The sequence below is a fragment of the Polypterus senegalus genome, chromosome 1, assembly GCF_016835505.1.
Source record: "Polypterus senegalus isolate Bchr_013 chromosome 1, ASM1683550v1, whole genome shotgun sequence".
NCBI lineage: Eukaryota > Metazoa > Chordata > Cladistia > Polypteriformes > Polypteridae > Polypterus > Polypterus senegalus.
Genome location: NC_053154.1, coordinates 253,047,739 through 253,070,979, shown reverse-complemented (window position 1 = coordinate 253,070,979; position 23,241 = coordinate 253,047,739). Strand labels below are relative to the sequence as shown.

General features: G+C 33.8%; 1 protein-coding gene across 3 annotated transcripts in view; it reads right to left on the bottom strand.

Annotated features, from left to right (window-relative positions):
• hectd2 (HECT domain containing 2) overlaps nt 1-23,241 on the bottom strand; it is a 177,413-nt gene that overhangs the window by 21,484 nt on the left and 132,688 nt on the right. For all 3 annotated transcript variants that reach the window (XM_039771949.1, XM_039771940.1, XM_039771957.1), the window contains 9 exons: nt 22,670-22,793; nt 21,703-21,799; nt 20,622-20,729; nt 20,284-20,416; nt 14,336-14,424; nt 12,298-12,456; nt 9,335-9,409; nt 6,718-6,805; nt 5,992-6,098 (listed from right to left, as the gene is read on the bottom strand). In XM_039771949.1, coding sequence (XP_039627883.1) covers nt 5,992-6,098; nt 6,718-6,805; nt 9,335-9,409; nt 12,298-12,456; nt 14,336-14,424; nt 20,284-20,416; nt 20,622-20,729; nt 21,703-21,799; nt 22,670-22,793 — 980 coding nt within the window. The remainder of the gene's footprint in view (nt 1-5,991; nt 6,099-6,717; nt 6,806-9,334; nt 9,410-12,297; nt 12,457-14,335; nt 14,425-20,283; nt 20,417-20,621; nt 20,730-21,702; nt 21,800-22,669; nt 22,794-23,241) is intronic.

Here is a 23,241-nt window from a genome sequence, read left to right as displayed (position 1 = left end):
TGTCTAGCATCACTACTACTTAATATTTATGCAATGATGTCTGAAGAGCTGTTAGTCGCTTATTGTTGCTTATATTTTAAAACATTGTAAAACAAAGTATATTATACAGGAAAGACTGATGTAATGGCTAATGAATCTCAGGTGAGTAATGTAATGTTTCTAAAAACTGATTAGTCACTACCAATTAATGAATTTTGAAATGTGGAAAAAGCAGCACACCAAAAGTAGTTAGAAAGTTTATTTAAAAATCTCTTTATAGTTACCATTAAGAATCGAGAGTGAGTTCCCCTCAACTTTCTCTTATACTGAGATAGACGGAAAGGTCATCAGAACCACCTCAGTTGCGTAATATAAATTATCTCTTTGTTTCTTATCATAACTAATAATATCAATACACAATCATTTATCTCTATATATAATAAAACTTTATATTAAAATGATATTTTTCACACTTAGGGAGGCCAAAAACTTAGGGAGGTGGTGGTGAAAAACAGTTATAGTCACCTAAAAACAGAAAAAGTTTTAGTACTATATAATACTAGCAAAATACCCGCGCTTCGCAGCGGAGAAGTAGTGTGTTAAAGAAGTTATGAAAAAGGAAACATTCTAAAAATAACGTAACATGATTGTCAATGTAATTATTTTGTCACTGTTATGATTGTTGTTGTCATCAAGGATTTGATTATCATTATTTCTTTCAATCAGGTTCGTATTTGGAGGATGTGTTGTGTTCAAGTTATATTTCGTGTTTCTCAACCGTTGTAAAGATAACAGGTTTCATTCATCGAAGTGTTCACTACCCAAATCGGTACTCGTGAATCTAAAATGTTTAACAGGCATTCCCGGTATTAAGTTGTGGATTTGCCTGCGAATATTTAGCGGCAGTGTGTCTATGAACTTAATTTAAACTTAAGCTTTACACCTTGCTTTCCTATTGATATGTCTACAAAGGCTTGTTCAGATTCAGAGGGTTGTTCCTTTCTTACTGAATCAAGAAACAGCTCGTCTTCCTCTTTATCTGAGACATCACACACTGCATGCACGGGTTTACCATTCCCAGTCCTGCAAAATCAGTTCACGTGAGCCACTTGGAGTACATGCATCGAAGGTTCTCAGCTGTGCTTGTGCTATCTCGTGCGATGTTGCGATGTCCGCGGCTTTATTTAATGTTAGCTCAGACTCGGCACTTAAAAGTTTCTCTCGCACTTTTGCCGAGTTAGTGCCAAACACTATTCTATCCCTGACCATCTCATCTTCGTTTGCATAAGCACAATCCTTCACCAGCAATTTTAACTCCGTTACAAAGTGATCAAAAGTCTCGTTTATACCCTGCGTCCTCTCATTAAACTTGTATCTCGCAAATATCGTATTCGTCTTAGGCATGGCAAATGCTAGCGGCAGCGTGTCTATGAACCTAATTTAAAGTTAAGCTTTACACCTTGCTTTCCTATTCGTTTGCATAAGCACAGTCCTTTACCAGCAATTTTAACTCTGTTACAGTAATTTCCACTTCGTTACAAAGTGATCAAAAGTCTCGTTTATACCCTGCGTCTTCTCATTAAACTTGTACAGTATCTCGCGAATATCGTATTCGTCATAGGCATGACAAACGCCAGCAGCAGCCTGTCTATGAACTTAATTTAAACTTAAGGTTTACACCGTGCTTTGTTTCCACAGTAGCTGCACTTATGAATATGCTTGTATGCGTCACTCGCTTCATATTCTTTTGCTGCCTTCTCAATTGTGTAACGCGTTTTTTGAACAGGTTTCATTCATCGAAGTGATTACTACCCAAATCGGTACTCATGAATCTAAGATGTTTAACAGGCATTCCCGGTATTAAGTTGTCGATTTGCCTGCGAATGTTTAGCGGCAGCGTGTCTATGAACTTAATTTAAACTTAAGCTTTACACCTTGTTTTCCTATTGATATGTGTACAAAGGCTTGTTCAGATTCAGAGGGTTATTCGTTTCCTACTGCATCAATAAGCAGCTTGTCTTCCTCTTTATCTGAGACATTACACACTGCATGCACGGGTTTACCTTTCCCAATCCTGCAAAGTCAGTTCAAGTGAGCCGCTTGGAGTACATGCATCGAAGGTTCTCAGCTGTGCTTGTGCTATCTAGTGCGATGTCCATGGCTTTATTTAATGTTAGAACAGACCCGACAATGCGTCTTCTCATTAAACTTGTATCTCGTGAATATCGTATTCGTCGTAGGCATGACAAATGCCAGTGGCAGCGTGTCTATGAACTTAATTTAAACTTAAGGTTTACACCGTGCTTTGTTTCCACAGTAGCTGCACTTATGAATATGCCTGTATGCGTCACTCGCTTCATATTCTTTTGCTGCCTTCTCAATTGTGTAATACATTTTTTTCAGCACTCTTTAGAGCTCTTCCTTGTTCTCTGCGTACTGTGTTCACAGTCAGTTCACGCAAGCCGCTTGGAGTACATTCATTGAAGGTTCTCAGGTGTGCTTGTGCTATCTCGTGCAATCTTGCGATGGCCACGGCTTTATTTAATGTTAGCTAAGACCCGACACTTAAAAGTTTCTCTCGCACTTTCGCTGAGTTTGTGCCAAACACTAGTCTATCCCTGACCATCTCATCTTCGTTTGCATAAGCACAGTCCTTCACCCGCGAATATTTAGCGGCAGCATGTCTATTGGATTGCTGCCAACGGATGGCCTTATATGGGCAGGCACTCAATTACGTGGGAGGCATGACGGTGAGGGATGCAACTCCGCCTCACACGGCGACCGAGCTGCAGGTTATGGCCATATATATGTACATAAGTAGGTTCCAGTTATGACCGTTACGCGTAAGAATTTCGAAATAAAACCTGACTAACTTTTGTAAATAAGCTGTAAGGAATGAGCCTGCCAAATTTCAGCCTTCTATCTACACGGGAAGTTGGAGAATTAGTGATGAATCAGTCAGTCAGTCAGTGAGGGCTTTGCCTTTTATTACTATAGATTTGTTGGCTAAATTGCTATAGGTAAAACTACATTTAGCTACATTTAATCAGAATAATGATGGCGGAATTAAAAAAAAATCATAAACTTAAATGTACTACCAGGAACATGACGTAGACGCATCAGCTTATTGTTCCCATTACATCTTTATATTTACATGGCATGTTTAATGTTTACCTGTTATTGTTAAACTGATAATGTATAGATCAAAATAAAATTAATAACAGCTATTGAAAGAATATGCATTATATTCAATAAGTTTTTAATATTGTGTACACAGTTATATTTCCATTATACAAAATATTTGGATGGTTGTTTAAATAAAATACTCCTTCCGGTTGAGTAATTTTTCTCAAATTTCATAACTGTTTGCTTTTTATTATTATAAATATCTACACAAAATTTGAACCATCTGTCTGTAATTATAACCATAGTTTACTTGAAAATTCACAAAAGTATTCAGCTAAAACTGGAAGTGGCCTTGCTTATGATATAAAGCAGGTGTACAAAATCTCATTGACCTAGGTCAAAGCGTTTCCGAGTTATTGTGTTTATACACTGACACACAGACAGTCATAATGGTCTCAGGAAGGTCTAAAACATCAAGATTCATCAAAATTTCAAGGTCAAATTTTTTCATGATTCCCATACTTTCTCTATACGAGAAAGTAAAAAGGGAAATCAAACATGGCCACAATTACAAAGAATGAGGCAAAGTTATAGTAGGCGATATATTCATATTGTGTTCGTATTGTGAGTTCCTAAGAAAATTAATGCTTACAAGCCGGCCACACAACATTTCATTCTCCACCATATCAATTAGGTTAACAGTATAATCAACATAAATCTTTATTAAAAATTTTTTAAACTTACCCAGTTTTAACTGAACTATGAAAACACATTATTTTAAGCAGTAAACCTAGGGACTATAGTAATGTGATAAAATGTATCAGTTATAAAATGTATAATGGAAAAATATATCTATAATATTAATTTTACTTACTGAATAATAAAGAAAAAGACAATACTACAAGTGCATCTTCATGGTCAATGAGAATGCTAGTGGTTGTGCACTCAAGTAGCTGCAGCCTTTAATATTCAGTGCCATTTACCCTAGTGTTCAATCTGCTTGTCATTAACTGTCATTATTAGGATACAAATAAGAGAGCGAAATTGCACAGAAAAAGGGTGAATTGCTAGGAAAATAACAAAAAAGTTAAATATTTAAAGCTATGGCAATAATATACATATTTGTACATTTTTCATAAATGTAAATTTTACACTACTGTGTTTTGTTAATGCAGAATAAGAAAAAAGAACTTTGAATTAAACAATGAGATCAATTAGTGGAGAAACTGGATGGAACAAAAACTTGTAACCACTTGTCCCCCAGGACTATATGTGAAATCCTCTGGGCTATGTCATTGATTTTACCAGTCCAGTGTTAGCAGGTGACCAATCTCTAACAGACACTGTGAAAGCTTGTTATAAAATCAAGCGGCAATCTTTCAAAGTTTTAAGAATATGTGACACCTCCTTATACTAAACTATGTATGGTGTATTTAAGATGGTGATACAATGTCCAGAAATAATACACAAATAAATCTCAATGCGTGCTAATTACCTCTTTTTGATTTTAATCTTCAAAAAATGTTGTCAGATTTATACAACCGGTTTGAGTTATGTATTGGAATTAAGTTCACAAAATTTTCAATAGTCCTACTGATTTCAAATCTTGCTTGCCATGATCACAAGTTTTTCATCTCCTGGTAGACACAAACACATATTTAATATCATGCACTGCAACTTCCAGTAAAGTGGTTGGTGGCAATGAGATCATTACTAACCATGTAGTTTCATATGTTAACAAAATCAGAATCCAAAAACCAGTGACAAAAATGGTAATAAATAACAGTAGAAATGTATGAAAAGTCCAAAACAAAAATGAAAATTAAAATCAAGTACAAATATTAACAGAGAATATTAAAATACCTGGAATCAAAACAGGCTGCATTACATTGTACAAAATGAGAAAAGCTTTATTCACACTATAGCATGAGCCATATACACCCTGAGCAAGTTTGACAGCTTAACACGGGCACTATATATACTTTTTTCAATTAGCTTCTCCATTGAAAAACTGAAAAATAATACATCTTTAAAACAATGAAAAGTGATTCAGACCAATTACATTAATGAAAAAATCACCATTTGATTTAATGTTAGTCTTTGAACACAAAGGGGTTTGTTTGGCAAGAGTGGTGCTCCTACTTCTTACCTTATCCCTAAACACTGGTGATTTCCCCTTTGCAGAACTCAAAAACAGAGCTGTTATCCAATCAATGTAAAATATATTTTTTGTTTACCTTTAATGAATACTGTTTTTTTTTATTATACTGTATATGCTCTCTCGTAACGGACTCACAAAAAACATGAGAAAACCTGTGCAAAAAAGAACACTATAGATGTGGAGGTAATTTGTTGTGACAGATACAGAGGCCAGTAAAAATTTCATAAATAGCATACATAGGTTGCATTAATCAGTTATTGATTTGGTCTCTTTTCAGAATCATTATATATTATTTATAGTATGCACTTACTGTATACTACATATTTTTCTCTTTTAGGGAATCTGCTGTAAAAACACTGATGTGTGACTGTTTTTTAATATTATCTACCACATTGTAATGATCTGGACTGAACTCTCAAGAAGAAATAATTACACTATCAGGACCCAATAGTCCAGTAGCTTTTAACTCTGATAAAATATTTGGTGTAAATATACCTAACAAGGCAACCTGGATTATAACTTGTGCATTACCACTGGCAGTGAGATGTGCTAGAAAAGCAACATTGGTAAAAAAGTATATGTAAAAAATTATCATGAATAATGGCACTCTAAGTTGTTCTGGATAAACGCAAATGAACAATTATGATGATCATAATAAGTTTCGATTAGAATATAAAACAGATTCCAACATAAGTATGGCATATGATATTAATATAAGTACATACCATGAGAGCATCCGAGGTACATACACTATGAAATCCATAATAGAATGCTGCAAATTGCTTGTATACAGATTTGTTCAGGAGAAAATCAACATACAGTTGAACATATTCTGAAAAATGAAAATACAGTACTCTTACTAATTAAAGACATATCACACTTGAAATAGTAGGCATTCTACAAGAGAATTAATACATAAATGTATACAGCATTTCATTCTGCCCTTCAATGATTTTGTTACCGTCTGGAAAGGTGACAAAAGCCCGTTTCGTCAAGTAATTACATTTCTACTGACATTGCAGTTCCTGTTATTCTGTTGCATTCATTCTCAATTACATTTTCTTTTGTAGCATCAGCACTCTAGATTTACAGGCAATATTAGAAATTATCATTTGCAATATATTTATAAGCTTCTATATTTCAATGTTTCTGTAAAATTTCCTTTAACTGAAAATGGCAATACTTAATCTTCCGGATAACAGACGCAAGTTCTCATTTCTGCTGATATAAGGAACTGTCTAATTAGGGGCTACTCTGGACAACAATACACATCAGTTAAACATAAATATCACCTCTATCAGGAAAATAAAAGAAAAAAGTATGTAAGTCTGTATTGAACTTCATTTGCTGCTTGAACAGTAGTATCTACTGCATTAAAAAATATACATTAACTAGTTTATCCTATATATTTGTTAGCACCTGAATTTTCATCCAGACAATAACACACATACCTTTTCTGTTTTGATTGGTTACTGGTATTCGGTCACCACCAGCTTTAAGGTTGTAGGACTTTATTAGTCCAAGTTCTTCTTGATAAACCTGATTATAATAAAGATATCATTATGATACTCAATATGACATTCTTGTTTTTGTAAAGCTGATGAAATACATTAAATGTAAAATGCATGCTGAGAAATTTTTATGAGTTTGTAAAACTTATCACTTATTTCCCATATTTTCTGTGACAAGTGGTTTGATTTTCCAGTCTTTAATGGTACAATACAATTTGTTATAGTTCCTAACTACACCAGCCACACCCTTTACAACAGAATATTTTGAGTAGAAGCAGAATAACAAGAAAAAATGAGAATAACTGTGATTTGTAAATAATCTATTTTTTTTCATTATTAACATGTAATAACATTGCCCTAAATACAAAAAAAATGTAATGACCCATAGTAGTGGTTCTCAAACTCAATGTTGGGAATCCCCTGTGATGGCAGGTTTTTTGCTCAAACCAGTTTCACAATTATTGAGTCATTTTACCTCTAATGTATCTAATTTAACTAGCTGGTCTTTTTTCTCTTCTCTTCTGCATTCATAAAAGCAGAGCAGTATGATTTTTACTTTTATATGATATTTACAAGTATTTGTATTTTTGTTCTAACTTTAAGTGTTTAATTATATTTTGTTGTTTTCCTATTAATGTATCTTTTTCTGCGTAGTTTGCTCCTTTAATTGTATCCTAATAATAACTATTAACAACAAGCAGAGCAGGCACCTGGACAAATGACACTGAATGCTGAAAGTGTTTCAGCATCAGACCCACAACTTGGTCATTAGTAATAATGGATTAAATAACTAGAACACCTGGGAAGCAGAATGTAAATCATGATGATGTTGAAAAAAAAAAAAAGTTAAATTATCCCCATGTTACATAAATAAGTGCCTGATACAGTTCAATAAGAATTTACAAAACTCAGCTTTTTCATTTTTATTTAAACTCCAAAACACAGAAACTGGGAAATAACAGCTTTCTTAATTAGCATAGGAGTCAAATAAAACAAAAACTTGGTTGGAACAAAAACCTGTAGCCACATGCAGTTTGAGATCCAATGAACTACAGTATTAAAATACATCTCAGAATTGAACATCTGTGTTTTAAAAATGTAATTTTACAAATGGATATTAAACATAAGATCAAAAAGTTTCTGATGTCTACAATTTCCATTATCCTTTATATCTAAAAAATTTATGCACCCATGTAAGCAAGCTAAATAATACCTCTGTCTGAACTGAAATTCCAGATTGTGCTACAGTATTGACTAATGTTTTAAAATTGCTTCAACAACTTTACCAATAACATCAATAATTACAAAGTTGCAAGCACCTTTGAAGGGTATAATACAGTGTGATTAAACATAAACAGATTTCTCCTTGGGTAAATCTGATGCAATGGATAGCTAGTTTTGCAATTTTTAGTACCTTAGCATAATACACCCGGAGTGTGTGCTGTAGTTAGTACCATACAAGTGTACATGTTGACTTGTAGAGTCATTATACATAATATCCATGCGGCAGTGTGGAAACATTGAGGTGATTTTTACAGAACGTCTAAAAATGTACATATGGTGAATAACAACATCCTCAGTTTTATTGTTGAAGGATTGCATGATGCTTACATTAGCTTGAGAAATATGGTAAATAGAGGCATTTTGTCAGGATCTTTATTTTTGATACTTTTCACATATAGAAACCATTTTAGTTCATCACTAGTATTATACAAAGACAAGACTGGAAAGAATTTTTAACCACTTTGTCAGTTATTTTGGGACATTTATACATCACTGGTCAAAAGTTTTACAACAATCCAATTTTTCTATTTTTTACTTAAATTAAAGCAGTTCAAGTCCAGTTAATTACCTGAAATGGCACAAAGGTAAGTTGTAATCTGCAACAGTTATAGGTTACCAAAAAAATGTAAAATTTAATTTTATGAGTAACACCAAAAAGAGAACGAGTAAAGAGTTAATATCCTGCAGAATTTCTGCAGCAAAACAAGTTAATTAAGCCTTGAAAACTGATGCACCCAGTTGCCCCAACTTTTGTTGATTACCGTACTTACAATTATCTTTCTGTATAAAAATAGAGTTGGAAAAAACGTGTTGCTTTCTCTGAAACATTATTTACAATATTGCACTGTCTAATATGGAAAGTTCTAACCTCATTCACTGCCTTTAGCTAACAGGTAAATAGAATGTTCTAGCTTATTTTCTTATCATACCGTGTAGAAAAATTAGTCAGTTTTTGATCTGTCTTGCAGTTTATAGGGGATGGGGCAAACAGTTTCAAACTGTAATGTGTACCACATAACACCAAAAATATTGTATAATTACAGAATCTAACTGAAGCCTAACATAGAGAAATGAAAATATAGAGAAGGAGCCCTTAATTGTGTGTGTACTGAAAATTTTCCTGAATTTTTTATTATCATTATTTTTATTAGATTTTTCACTAAAGATGTAAAATTACCTTTATTGGACTTAGGGTATTCTTTTGCTTGTGTGTTGTTCTCCAGTAGCTGCCTAATTTTGGGAGTATGAAACAGACTCAACTACAATTACTTACTTGAAAAGTTGAATAAAAATCATCTTCTACATTTCCTTCATATGATAAGAGCTCTTCAAGTCCATGAGCCAATTCCTATAAATTACAAAATGCAATATGTTTTGTTAAAAAAACAGAAAATGTATAAGCCACATTAAAAACAAATTTCCACTTGATTGCATTGATATACCTTAAAGTGCCATGGAAAAATATTTGTCCTGTCTCAATTTCCTCTATTATTGTAAATTTTCTCAGTGAATATTTTCAGGACTTTTTTATATTGTTTCTTGAATACAACATTATCCAACATTAACCTACACTATGTGAAAAGTTAATTTTTCCCCTTACAGATATTAACTAGTTGCACCATCTTTAGCTACAAAGACTGCAACAAAACCCTTCCTATAAGTGACATCACTGTGAAGGAATTTTAGCCTACACTTTCTTTAATATACTATATAAAAAAAACACACACACACACATACAATTATAGAATTATTGTAATTATTGTTGTTATTAATATATTAGTAATGAATTTGTTTTAAAAATCACTAGACTGTAAGAAGTAATCATACTGCAGGGATTAAAGAGCTGTAAGCTATACTTATTTTATTAATTATAGACTATTATGATTTTTTTCACTGTGTGCAAATACAAATCAAGTCTATGTCAAGTCACATATTTGTAATATGTGAAAATAATGTTATGACGCCTGTACCTCTTCAAACGTAATTATCTACAGAAACAGAAACATTTCAGCCTTATATCTAACACAAATACGAGTATTGATACTGCACATTGATAATATATTGATATTTATATTTTAGAGTTTGTCCAGACACTTGTTAAGATCAGTTAATCAAGTACAGTTTAATTCAAGAACAGCTTAATCTGTTCCAGGATGGGGTGCAGTCCATTGCTCATTGCACTTACAAACACACACACATGGGCTCAGCTTAAATTTACCAATTAATCTAATGCACATGTCTTTTGAATGTGGCAGAACAACCACTGTATCTGGAGAAAACCCCATGCAGACAAAAGGAGAATGTTAAAACACAAAGGTAATGCAGCAGATTAAAATCCAGGACTCTAAAGTTGCCCTAGTCTGACTATTCAGATCAGATAATCTACTTTACTGATAAAAGATGCACAATTGAGTCAAGTGTGTAAACATTTTGTTGATATTTTTTGTTTCTTCAAACAAAACATTTGGGGCTCTTAATGTTAATGTTATTATCCTCATTACACAAACTCTTTATCAATCTTTAATACATTACAGTGGAAAAAGTATATCAGAATTAACCTGTGATTATACCACAAAATAAAATATATTCTGTAGTTCTACACAGCTTCTTAAGACCAAAGCACTGTTTATTTTTGTTGCTTAACATCAGTAGTAAGTATGACAGTATGACAACAGTGAAAAAACAGAAAATCTGTAGAGACATCTAGTGGTTAAAAAACAAAGCAGAAATTTTACAACAGCTCACTTTCATGTTAAAAGCTAAATTTACTTAGTTAAATTAAATACACTGTATATGCCAGGATTAAATTTCATTTTGCACACTAACATCCTCTTCAATTTAACCAATATATTTCAGTTTACAAATAAATATACAATACAGCATGAATATTTTAATGTTACTTATTAACGTAATTTCTCTGTCTTTCTCTTGTCTCATGTATTATTTACACAAAACATACTTTCACTGTTTTAAAGTGTCTTTATAGCAGTTTTTATACTATTCCACATTATTGAATTTGGATTTTCATGATGTGAATAAGAAATTCTTCCCTGTGCTCCATCTAGCTTGTTCACATCAGCACTGAACTTCAAAAATCAGAAGTGTCATATTTATTTTATAATTAATGTTATAAGCACTACAAATGTAGTACTGTAACAGCAATGTGTTCTTGTTGCATGTCTCCAGACCTGGAATAATGCAGATTAGTGAACACATATCAAATATAGTACATTTATTACACACACATTGGATAAACACAAAATAAGAAAGGAAATAATAGTAAACAAAATCATGCTGTCATATTGGGCTTAGCTATACAGGTTTTGTCTGAGTTTGGAAGTGGCTTACCTACTTACCCACATGCCCAGTCATAACAAATCTCTTTCTCTTTCTCATAACTTTGGGTTCCTTTTTCCAACCAATGAGGATATCCTTCGTTTCTTTATCTGGCTCTAAACTCAGCTGATCCTCTGCCCTACCACAGTTTTACTTATCACCAAGCTATGTAATTGTTTCTGAGTTAAAGAGTGGTCTATTTCAGCTACATGGAGGCTAGACTAGAACTCTACCTACTTGGTGCTAACGTCCTTGCATCTCTGAGCCCTAGGTACCTTTAAAAGGGCTAATCTTCTGGGATGCTTGTCTTAAAAAAACACACAGTCCTCCTCCTTGCACTGGACTTTGTACTGCCACCATATGCAATATAAGGGAATGGATGACTTCTTACCAGTCGTTATTGTTAAAACACAACATGCAGTCTACTGTCTTAATCATATATTATGTGTTTCCTTTCCATGTTGCCTCTTTCCAGCTGTCCATAACCTCACACTTTCCCTGTCTGTCGCTCCCTACTGGAAACTTGGTTGCCACTATAAGAAGAAACCCCACACTTTTTTCCGTTTTCCTGGAGACCTTCTCAACTCATACCCTACCACGATGGCCTCTCTCTTGCTCTAAGTAGGGGGTCATTCACCCTTGTATCTACTGAGATTCCTGGTGTCTCGCATCCTGCAGAAATACTAAACATCTGATTTTAGGACTCTGCTCTCTCTATTCTCACTTCATACCTGTATCTGTACACCTGCACTCCTGTCAATGTGCCAACCTCCAGAATATACTTAGGTCATTTATACATTAACATTATCCTCTTTTTACTGCATTCTTATGGTGGTCTATTCTTAGACCTGTATATTATCATGCTTATTGTTTATATTTAGCTTTGAGCGACTTACGTACAGGCATGACCTGATGCAAGTCATCTAGAGATAGAGCAGCAACTCCTACAGTAGCATTTTGATCACAAGGCACTATAGGAGGACTCAGGAGCTTCTTGAAGCAGCAGGGAGGAAACTGAATATCCAGCGTGATGCTGTTGTACACAGCAAGGCCCATGAGCTGCAATAATTAACTGTTAAGTAAAATTAGCAAAAATCACTGTACACAGATTACAATGCTTTCCTTATTTTAACACCAGCAAAGATTTAAATGATAGAAATCTTAATAAAACACATCCTTTTGGGACTTCTAGGCATAAGTAATAGCTACAAGCAAATTATATTTTTATTTCAACAAGAGAGGTTTAAGTTGTTTTTCAAGTCATGATTGCTAGCACTCCACTGATTTATTAAATATTTACTCTTGTCTCTTTAAACAGTTTATTCATTTATTCCTGATCTTTTAAAATTCATAACATTATGTTTTAACAAGTGAGCTCTCAACTTAAGCAATTTGCAAAACACTCTGTATGTAAACACTTGTAATGTTTTTTCTTGGTGGGAATTAACTTGTCATAATTCTGAATAACACTAGAAACTGAGAAAGCAGATAAATAATATCATGTAAATAATGCAAGTTTAACAATTTCTATAGAAATTAACATAATGAATTTGATTAAATTGAAATGCATACTGAAATACTGTTAAAAACAATACTAACAAAGATTTAAAGAATAACTTAAATATAAAATGATTCTAAAGGCTAAAAAAACATTTCTAAATGTTTCCTATGTGAATGGAAATAAAAATATGTATTTTACAATAGATGGAATGTTTCATACTACAGTACATAAAGAGTAAATATGGTACTAGTGGAACTGTGAGAGGTTTTTCATCTGAAATAAAGAACTCTAGCAATTTAGAAAGCAATTCTAGAAAGTCATACCTGGTTACACAAAAGCATACTTTTTTCAAATGGTGGATATGTTTTAAATCCAAGCAGCAAATACTATTTCATCAAATGAAACAGAACAGATTACACAATATTGCTATAGAACTAATCAGACAGTCTCAAAGTTACAGTCGTAGAGCCAATTCTAGTTTAATATAGCAAGAGGAAGAATGCATTTTTAGTGAACGTCTACATAAATGGCTTATCCTTGTGTTGACTTCACCTTACATGCAGTACAGTATATAGTGGAACAGACTACTGAGCTTGCCTATCAATGAATGACAGAACTCTAAATGGAAAAGGTATGCAAAACCATATTCTGATTTAAAATGCTATAGATACCACCATTAATATTTAAATTTGATAACTGTAAACAGATGAAGAGTTGTACAAAGATAAGATGCATAATAGTAATTTAATAGAAAAAGAAATCTCAGCAGTGTAACCTGCTTGCACTAAAAACTAGGCTGCAAATATATTAAATGATGAAAAATTCTCTGTCAAAAAGATATCATTTGTTTTCTTTTGCCTTGTCTGACCTTGTTAATGAACTCATTTTGACACATTGCTAAAGTGTTGCTTCTTGGAATCATTTTCACAAGCTGATGTGCATTACTTTACTTTTCCTCAGTCCCACTGTGTTTCTACACAGCATACAATTTGCATCTGTTTGATAAATGTATCTGTTCCACATTGTTTTTTAAGCTTTTGGGCATCAATTATTTATATTCACTTAGTTAAATGACAACTGTTATTTTAAATACTGTAGTAAGTAAATCCTAAAAAAAAAATGCACCATCAAGTAATTTACAACAAGCAGTAGATATATAAATGCATACCATGACTTTCTTTTGATTTAAAAGAAGTCTTCCTTCAACACTAATATTAAAATTAACTAACCTTTAATGATGAACAGTATATATTTGAAAAATTTTACAGCTAAATTAGTAAAATAAAACTATCAATACATTTTTAAATAATAGCCTATTTGTTTTAATTTAAATCAAACATTTGGTTATATCAGTACTGCTGAATGACTACTAAAGAAAACATTAACCATAATGTAGTGTAGTGAAATTAAATTACATGCAAATGACCTGAAGGATACAGCTCCCACCAATCGGAATTCAGAATAGTTGTCACATTTCAAACTGCTAAACCAATGGCAACATGAATCTTTAAGATAAGTAAACATACCTGCAATATAACAAGAGTAGTAACTTGATTTCATTAATTGCAGAACAGAATATAAACCCCACAACTAATTTCTGATACAAATATCATTAATTTCTCATGCATTAAATATTGTTTGTTTTCACAGCCCATTCTTAAGACAGCTGCTTAAAGTCACTTGCTCTTCTTCTTTAATATGTGAAAAAATAAACTTTTATACTGCTGAATACACATATACTAAAGTGACATTTTTTTCAGAACCACTAATTTCATTATGCTTAATCTGGGAATATTTAATTATGCTTACTTAAGATACTGAGCAGAATGCAGCAGGAGCCCCAATATGAAATAAGCCTGCATTATAATGAAAAAATCATTTTATAACATAAATAAAGAGATAACTGGTAAAACACACACACACTTACACCCACACCCACACCCCCCCCACACACAGGAAGCGTTTCCTCTATTATAAATTGTTGGGACTAAAGTAGGATCTGTTGTGCTAGAGCTAAAACCTGTAGAAGCTACATTCATACAGGAGCTCTTTGCAGGATGGTAATTATTACAGGGTTTTCAAAAGTAGAAGGAATAATCAGCTACGACTTATCTCCATTTGAAAATGTTTTGTATAAGAGATTTTTTTTAATACATTTGTGCCTATGCCATCTTCTTACCTACCTCACAAAGACAAATACTTCATAAAGGGAATGTTGCAATTTAAAAAAATATATGTGCTTGTTATATGGTTATTGATTGATAATATATAGTTTACTTTTCTTTTTTTGGAAATGTTCATTTTATCTTCTTGTGTGGGACACTGACGTTGCAGTAGTACTATAGTAGCAGCTTGAATCCTGAAAATTTAAGACATTTCCAAATTCCAGATTCAAAACATGCTGTGTTTGCTAATTAAAGACTTTGTGTATTAAAAAAACATACTTTTCTTACACAGATTTGAATCAATTTGCATTTTATTTTTTAAATGCAAATTACATCACTTAAAAATTTATTTTGAGTTGCTTGGTGCTAAATTATTAAGATAAAATATGCAAAGAAAAATTACTTAAAAAGAATTTTCTTACATTTTAAACAGCTGGTGTGTAATGAATGCACATTTTGCAGAAGATAAGTCTAGTGGAACAGACATGAGAATGTTTACTATTTTGAATTCTACTGCTTAAGCCCCCAATGTGCAGTTATTCTCATTTGATGGTGATAATAGAGAATTTTACTGAATATACACTGAAGATTATGAAACCAGGGCTCAGCGATATTGCAAAAATAACATACCCCATCAAGATCTATTTGCAGATACTCTCACAATATACAGTATGTATATATTGTAGATATTTGACATTTTTGTAGACATTGCCATGGTAGAAAATGCATATCCCAATATTTAAAATTTTACTTTTCCAGCCTAACCTGCAAGTTAGTAACTCAACACCACACAACCCTGCAGTGCTCTATTTGAAACAAAGCTATCAGAAAACTAAAAAAAAAAGATTGTTGAAGCATACACAGGCACTTTTTTTGTTTTCAAAGTTTTCTGACCCATGGAAAGTTACACTAAGGCTCATGTTTTTCCACTATGATGGTAAATCTTTACGACTGTCTGTACTGGCTAGCTGCCATGGATGGATCAATTTGTACAAAAAGTGCAGTGGTATACTACATGACTTTCATATGAAGTGCATGTCTGCCTTAAAATTTACATTGGTGGATCTCATCATCTTGAGAATTTCACAGGGGGTGGGTGACACATTGAACAACTGCCTTATGACTTCTCAGCACAGTTTCAGGTATTGTAAGCTCAAAAACATTTCTGTCAACCAGTGGCTATACAAACGTTTTCTAGGTATGGTGAGTTCGGCTACATTTTTTTGCCTGTACTTTTCCATTTTGAGTTGGTATATCAAACATTTCTTTTCATGTATCTGAATAGCCCTTCTTGGATTGAGGCCTTGCTTAGGTAGGGCTTGCGTGGTCTAGTGATCCTCAGAGCTCCTGGTAGGGCTTCCCAAGGCAAACAGATCTGAAGTGAAGATCCAGACTAACTTGATCCTGAGACCCCATATGGATTTAAATCAAGGATTGGCATTTCCCTTGCCTGGGAAAGGGTACCTGGGGCCCCACCCTGGAGCTAGGCCCAGGGAAGGGGGCTCGCTGGCAAGCACCTGGTGGCTGGACCTTTGACCACGGGGCCCAGCCGGGCTCAGCCCAAAGGAGCAACATGGTTACCCATTTCCCGGGACATTATCAGTCATGAACTGAGGATAGACTGCTGCAATGAGGACACAAACAACATTGTGCATTTATTTCAAAGCAATTAACAACAATCAGTGTCCATAGAAAAAAACACAATGTATCAATCTTCTTTACATAACTAATTAATTTATATTCCAGAATTTTTTGTGGGAGTTAAAATATTTAATAAAAAGATAAATAATAATAAAACCAAACGAGGGTTAAAATTGAGTCTAAAATCACAGGGATACAATCGGTATCTCTTTCTCTCTATTCTCCTGTGAGCTACAGTGTTTCTCTATCTTTTTGCCACTTCCTTTGACCCATTAGGTCTTCTCAGTGGGGCTAAATCGTTGACGAGTGCGGCCAGTCATTACCCAGAATTCTGTGTCAGTCACCTCAGTCAGTCACTGCTAGGGTGCCCAAAGCTCCATCATCCCTTCAGACTAGGCACCATGAGGATGATCTACAAATTGAATCGGCCATTCCTGCTTCCTCTGTGCTGATCTGGAACAACCTGCTCGTGGAGTGCCATTCCTCTCGCTCACTGTGTTGCCTACCAACTACCTTGCTTCCTAACAACTGCACTGGCTTGCTACCCAGATCCTTCTCTTTGTTCTTTCCAAAATTCCCTGGCCTGATTTACTCTCCTTTTCCTTTTCTTTCTCAATCCTTTCTCTGTGCAGCTCAGGCTCCTTTTTATTCTTTGTGCGTGCAGGTGCTTTGCTTAACATATGTCACTGAGTAAACCACCTGACCTGTTCATGCTTCCTTGTGCGCAAGCAATCAGCTACACCTACCAAGTCTGAACTGCACTATTTTTATGGCTGAAATCATGCACAGCCACAGACCCTTAATTTGCATCACCACTCCAACTTTCACCTGTTTGGGATGTGGCAGAATAATAGGACTAATCAGGTAAACTCACACAGAGGCCATGGAAGGCCATGTAAACTTCACGCCAAATTTGGGAATGGAACCCAGGACAATAATGTGACAAGAATGTCAAAAATGGAAAAGTAAGCATTGTATGTCAGTAAGCCTCCAAACATACTACAAGGTGCAAAGGTTCCTCCGAGTCAGTGCAAGTAATACAAGCTGGATTCCAAAAAAGTTGGGACACTATACAAATCGTGAATAAAAACTGAATGCAATGATGTGGAGGTGCCAACTTCTAATATTTTATTCAGAATAGAACATAAATCACGGAACAAAAGTTTAAACTGAGAAAATGTATCATTTTAAGGGAAAAATATGTTGATTCAGAATTTCATGGTGTCAACAAATCCCAAAAAAGTTGGGACAAGGCCATTTTCATCACTGTATGGCATCTCCCCTTCTTCTTACAACACTCAACAGACGTCTGGGGACCGAGGAGACCAGTTTCTCAAGTTTAGAAATAGGAATGCTCTCCCATTCTTGTCTAATACAGGCCTCTAACTGTTCAATCGTCTTGGGCCTTCTTTGTTGCACCTTCCTCTTTATGATGCGCCAAATGTCCTGTCCTCTATAGGTGAAAGATCTGGACTGCAGACTGGCCATTTCAGTACCCGGATCCTTCTCCTACGCAGCCATGATGTTGTGATTGATGCAGAATGTGGTCTGGCATTATCTTGTTGAAAAATGCAGGGTCTTCCCTGAAAGAGATGACGTCTGGATGGGAGCATATGTTGTTCTAGAACCTGAATATATTTTTCTGCATTGATGGTGCCTTTCCAGACATGCAAGCTGCCCATGCCACATGCACTCATGCAACCCCATACCATCAGAGATGCAGGCTTCTGAACTGAGCGTTGATAACTTGGGTTGTCCTTGTCCTCTTTGGTCCGGATGACATGGCGTCCCAGATTTCCTAAAAAGAACTTCGAATCGTGACTTGTCTGACAACAGAACAGTCTTCCATTTTGCCACACTCCATTTTAATGATCCCTGGCCTAGTGAAAACGCCTGAGCTTGTGGATCTTGCTTAGAAATGGCTTCTTCTTTGTACTGTAGAGTTTCAGCTGGCAACGGCGGATGGCACGGTGGATTGTGTTCACTGACAATGGTTTCTGGAAATATTCCTGAGCCCATTCTGTGATTTCCTTTACAGTAGCATTCCTGTTTGTGGTGCAGTGTCGTTTAAGGGCCCGGAGATCACGGGCATCCAGTATGGTTTTACGGTCTTGACCCTTACGCACAGAGATTGTTCCAGATTCTCTGAATCGTCGGATGATGTTATGCACAGTTGATGATGATAGATGCAAAGTCTGCAATTTTTCGCTGGGTAACACCTTTCTGATATTGCTCCACTATTTTTCTGCGCAACATTGTGGGAATTGGTGATCCTCTACCCATCTTGGCTTCTGAGAGACACTGCCACTCTGAGAAGCTCTTTTTATACCCAATCATGTTGCCAATTGACCTAATTAGTGTTTATTGGTCTTCCAGCTCTTCGTTATGCTCAAATTTACTTTTTCCAGCCTCTTATTGCTACTTGTCCCAACTTCTTTGGGATTTGTTGACACCATGAAATTTTGAATCAACATATTTTTCCTTTAAAATGATACATTTACTCGGATTAAACGTTTGATCTGTCATCTACATTCTATTACAAATAAAATATTGACATTTGCCATCTCCACATCATTGCATTCAGTTTTTATTCACAATTTGTTTAGTGTCCCAACTTTTTTGGAATCCGGTTTGTAGATGGCTACAATTTAATAAATGGTTCCAATTAATGACTTCATTAAGTAATTTATATCAAAGAGGTAATACCAGGTATTAAGAGTGATGTGAACGTCACCCTCCCCCATCCCCTCCTTGAATCCATTTGAACAAATAATTGCAAACTGAAATTGTCCAGTGCTCCAAATGTGACAATTCACCTAAATCATTTGATAGCCTGGTAATAAGGTTTCATTATGTGTATATACAGGTATGTTGAACTATACATTTATGAAGAAGTATGTTTATAGTTCTTTCTTACAGCTGTGTATATAGAGAAATATTTTTATTACACCCTATTTGTTTAATTCTACTCTCTTTGTCTATTATTATGAACTGAACAGAGATTGGATAACATACCTATTAGGGGTCAGTGTTGCAGGAATTTTGAACATTCCTAAGGGTTAATAAACTTTTCTCACAGCTGTATATACAGTAGAAAAAACAATTTCATGTTGACGGCATTATTTTTATTGGATAACATACATATTATGGGTCAGTGTTGCAGGAATTTTGAACATTCTTAAGGGTTAATAAACTTTTCTCACAGCTGTATATACAGTAGAAAAAACAATTTCGTGTTGACTGCATTATTTTTATTTCTGTCCAAAAGGTAATGTGGCAATGATTCAAGTGTTGGTGCCACCATCAGTTGCACTCCCTGACTAATTCTATCTGTCATCAGTATGAGATGAATTTTTTAAACACTACATTCAATGTGTTAAAACAGTAAAGAATATGACCTGTGCAAACAAGGCATGGAATGTGCAGAGATTAAAAAGTTTCAGGGAAATGTTCAGAATGATAAATCTCACAGTCTATATGAAAATAATTATGCATGAGCTGCATTTATTTAAATGAAATACAACTATTATTTTTACTGTAACATTATTCATATATAATAACTAATAATAACTGTCTTACCATAGTCAGTATGAAAAATCTGCCTTATAAGCAACAGAAACCACTCCTTTGTTAGTCCACCCATATCTAAGCCTGCTTCACCAACAAAAGTCACTTTTAGTTTTTTCTTCAAGTCAGTTCTTTTTCTAGTTATCTGAATGGGAAAAATAGCAAAATGTGATTCAGTTGTTTAAGGTCCATCAATTAAAGCTAAATCTCTATATAAAAAGTTTATTTTTCTTTTACCAGGTGTGTCAAAACATTAAATTTAACAGTGCATCTAACATTTGAATTTCAATGAATATTTAATAAAAAAAAACACCAAAATAATAAAAAAAAAATCCAGAAAATAATATTACCTCATCCAATGAATCACTGACTAAATGCTGTCTTCTAACTTTGATGTTGAGGAATAGTAAATTCATGTCCGGTCTTTGTCGGCGGGAAACTTTGTCCACAAGGCTTTGCTGAAACAAATGACCAAATCTACTGATTTTTTTCAGATAAATTACAGTATGACCCATTAAGGGCTCATCACACAAAAGTGCCCAAAGTTTTAGGTCTATGGCATGTGATGCAGACAAAATAAACAGTATATTCTTTAACTACATGAGGATGGTTTGACCAAAGAGCTAAATAGTTGAAAAGGCTATTGGATTGTTCTGTATTCTGAAGTTTGTATATGCTTTTTTTTCTTTATTTGCCACAGGTGTGGGAAGTCCACCCACAGATAATGATGCACATCTAGTTCTGTATCTCCTACAAGAAATAAAGGACCACAATTTTGGGACTGCTTTAAAAAAAAAAGGGACAGTAAGCATGGGTTTAGAAAAGATGATATCTTATGTTTCACTAGGTGTGCTACCTGTCTAAGACAGGTTAAGATCTAAGAAATAAACATAGATCTGAATATTAACATTTGCAGTTCACCATGCAATCCATATATCTCTGTTATGTGCCATTTGGTATGGGATTCATAAAATCAGTGTTAATATTTGTGATGCACCATCTATTGAAATGATAAATGCAATGTATTTTATTATTAAAATATCTGTGATGCACCATTTTTTGGAATGATGGAGACATAGCATCTGGACAGAGACATAGATAGGCACACAGACACATTTTTAAAATCTTATAATACAATGAATTCAATAAGCAGATTTATTTAATGGCGCAGATTTTAGGAAGCAAACCTTGGCCCAGAATGATATACTTCTCCAAGATGGTGCTATTAGTTTCTTCAAATCTGTTTGCAACAACTTTTGACTTTTCTTTTTATTGAATCATCCAGCCAAAATAAATTCACAAAAATAAGGAAAGGTATGACATCTGTCTAATCTCAGGAAATTGCATCTTTAACTGTATATACAGTAAAAGTATACATTAAAAACATTTAGAAACATCTAGAAAATTTTAAATATAACTTCATTAACTTACTCTTGCAATTGTGATCATCTGGTGCTCTGAGTCTCGTTGAATTATCATCTTCTTTGTCGCTATTGATAAAATAAATGGGAACTGACAGAAAGAAAATCTGAAATATACAACCAATATATACTATAATTGATATGGTATGTTATTTGTATTATGCACTGCAATATTAAGCTGAAACATGAGTATCTTTTCCTGAACAAAAGACATAAAATGAAGCAAGGCATTTACTGTATACGTTTTACACATCTAGATGATAGATAGATAGATAGATAGATAGATAGATAGATAGATAGATAGATAGATAGATAGATACTGTATGAGGAAAACAAATTGCAGGACATTGCTATACTAACTAAAAACATCTCTGTATCTCTGGAATGAACTTAGATTAACTGAAACAAAGCTTATTTTCACATATCTTTTTTTACTTGCTCAGTTAAAAGAAAACATATGAACAATTATGCTTCATATACTTCCTGCTTTCTTTTTGAACAGCATGCCTAGTATTAGCAGTAATATATTTTTATGGCAAGCGAGTGTATTATTGGTTTAATCTTTATAAGCTGTGCTTAGATTAAATGAAAAATATGCATTTTACAACTCATTAACTGCATATGAAGAAGACAAAAATTATTTGTAATTAGGTCATCAATTAAAAATGTAATGGAATATTCCTTAACAACATATAACTTTTAGACTATTAAACCACAGCTTATAAAAATAAATTCAAGAACTTCCAGCAAAGGCCATTATTTCAGTAATTTACCACCAGAGAGAGCTACTGATTCAATGTGATACTTTAAAAGATTAAAATATAGATCACTGAAGAAATGAAGACAGACTAAAATTGGACTAATATAAAACTGAACTAAAATTGCAACTATAAACATTCTTTGGAAAGTTAAAATAGTTATCAATATAGTTTTTAAATTTAAACCTTTTTTTTAAATTGTAAATATTGCTTTTTTACCTATGAGAATTCCCATAACACTGCCATATGTGGTACTCTTCCATTATGTCAATATGGTCCAATGTTAGGTTATAAAAATCAGTGTATGGAATAATAGCTGGGTTAGAAAGACTGTTGGCAGCATCTAAAATGTAGAAAAATCAAGAAATACATATATGTTAACTCAATGTCTATGTTAACTGAATAATTTCATCATGAAATAAATAATTGTTGTTGAAGAACAGTAATTTATTATGCTCACATTTATTTTTGTTTTTATAGTTTTTGCCCAAATGGTTAAACATTCTGTGATATTCAGCCACTCATTAATACATTTCTTTACTTAATTGAAAATTGATATATCTGCTCTTGCAGACAAGAAAGTTATTTGTTGCAGCAGAGTAGTTCCGTAAAGTAACATGTTGGTATGCTTGATTGTACACAATGCTTGTTTTAACTAAAAATTCTCAATTGATGAAGAAGCATATTAAATCCTTTGCAAATTTCATCATTCAGATCCTATAAAAAGATATAAAACATAGAACTAAAAGATACAAGTTTTCTGATGCTGTATTCAGTCTACGTGTAGATGT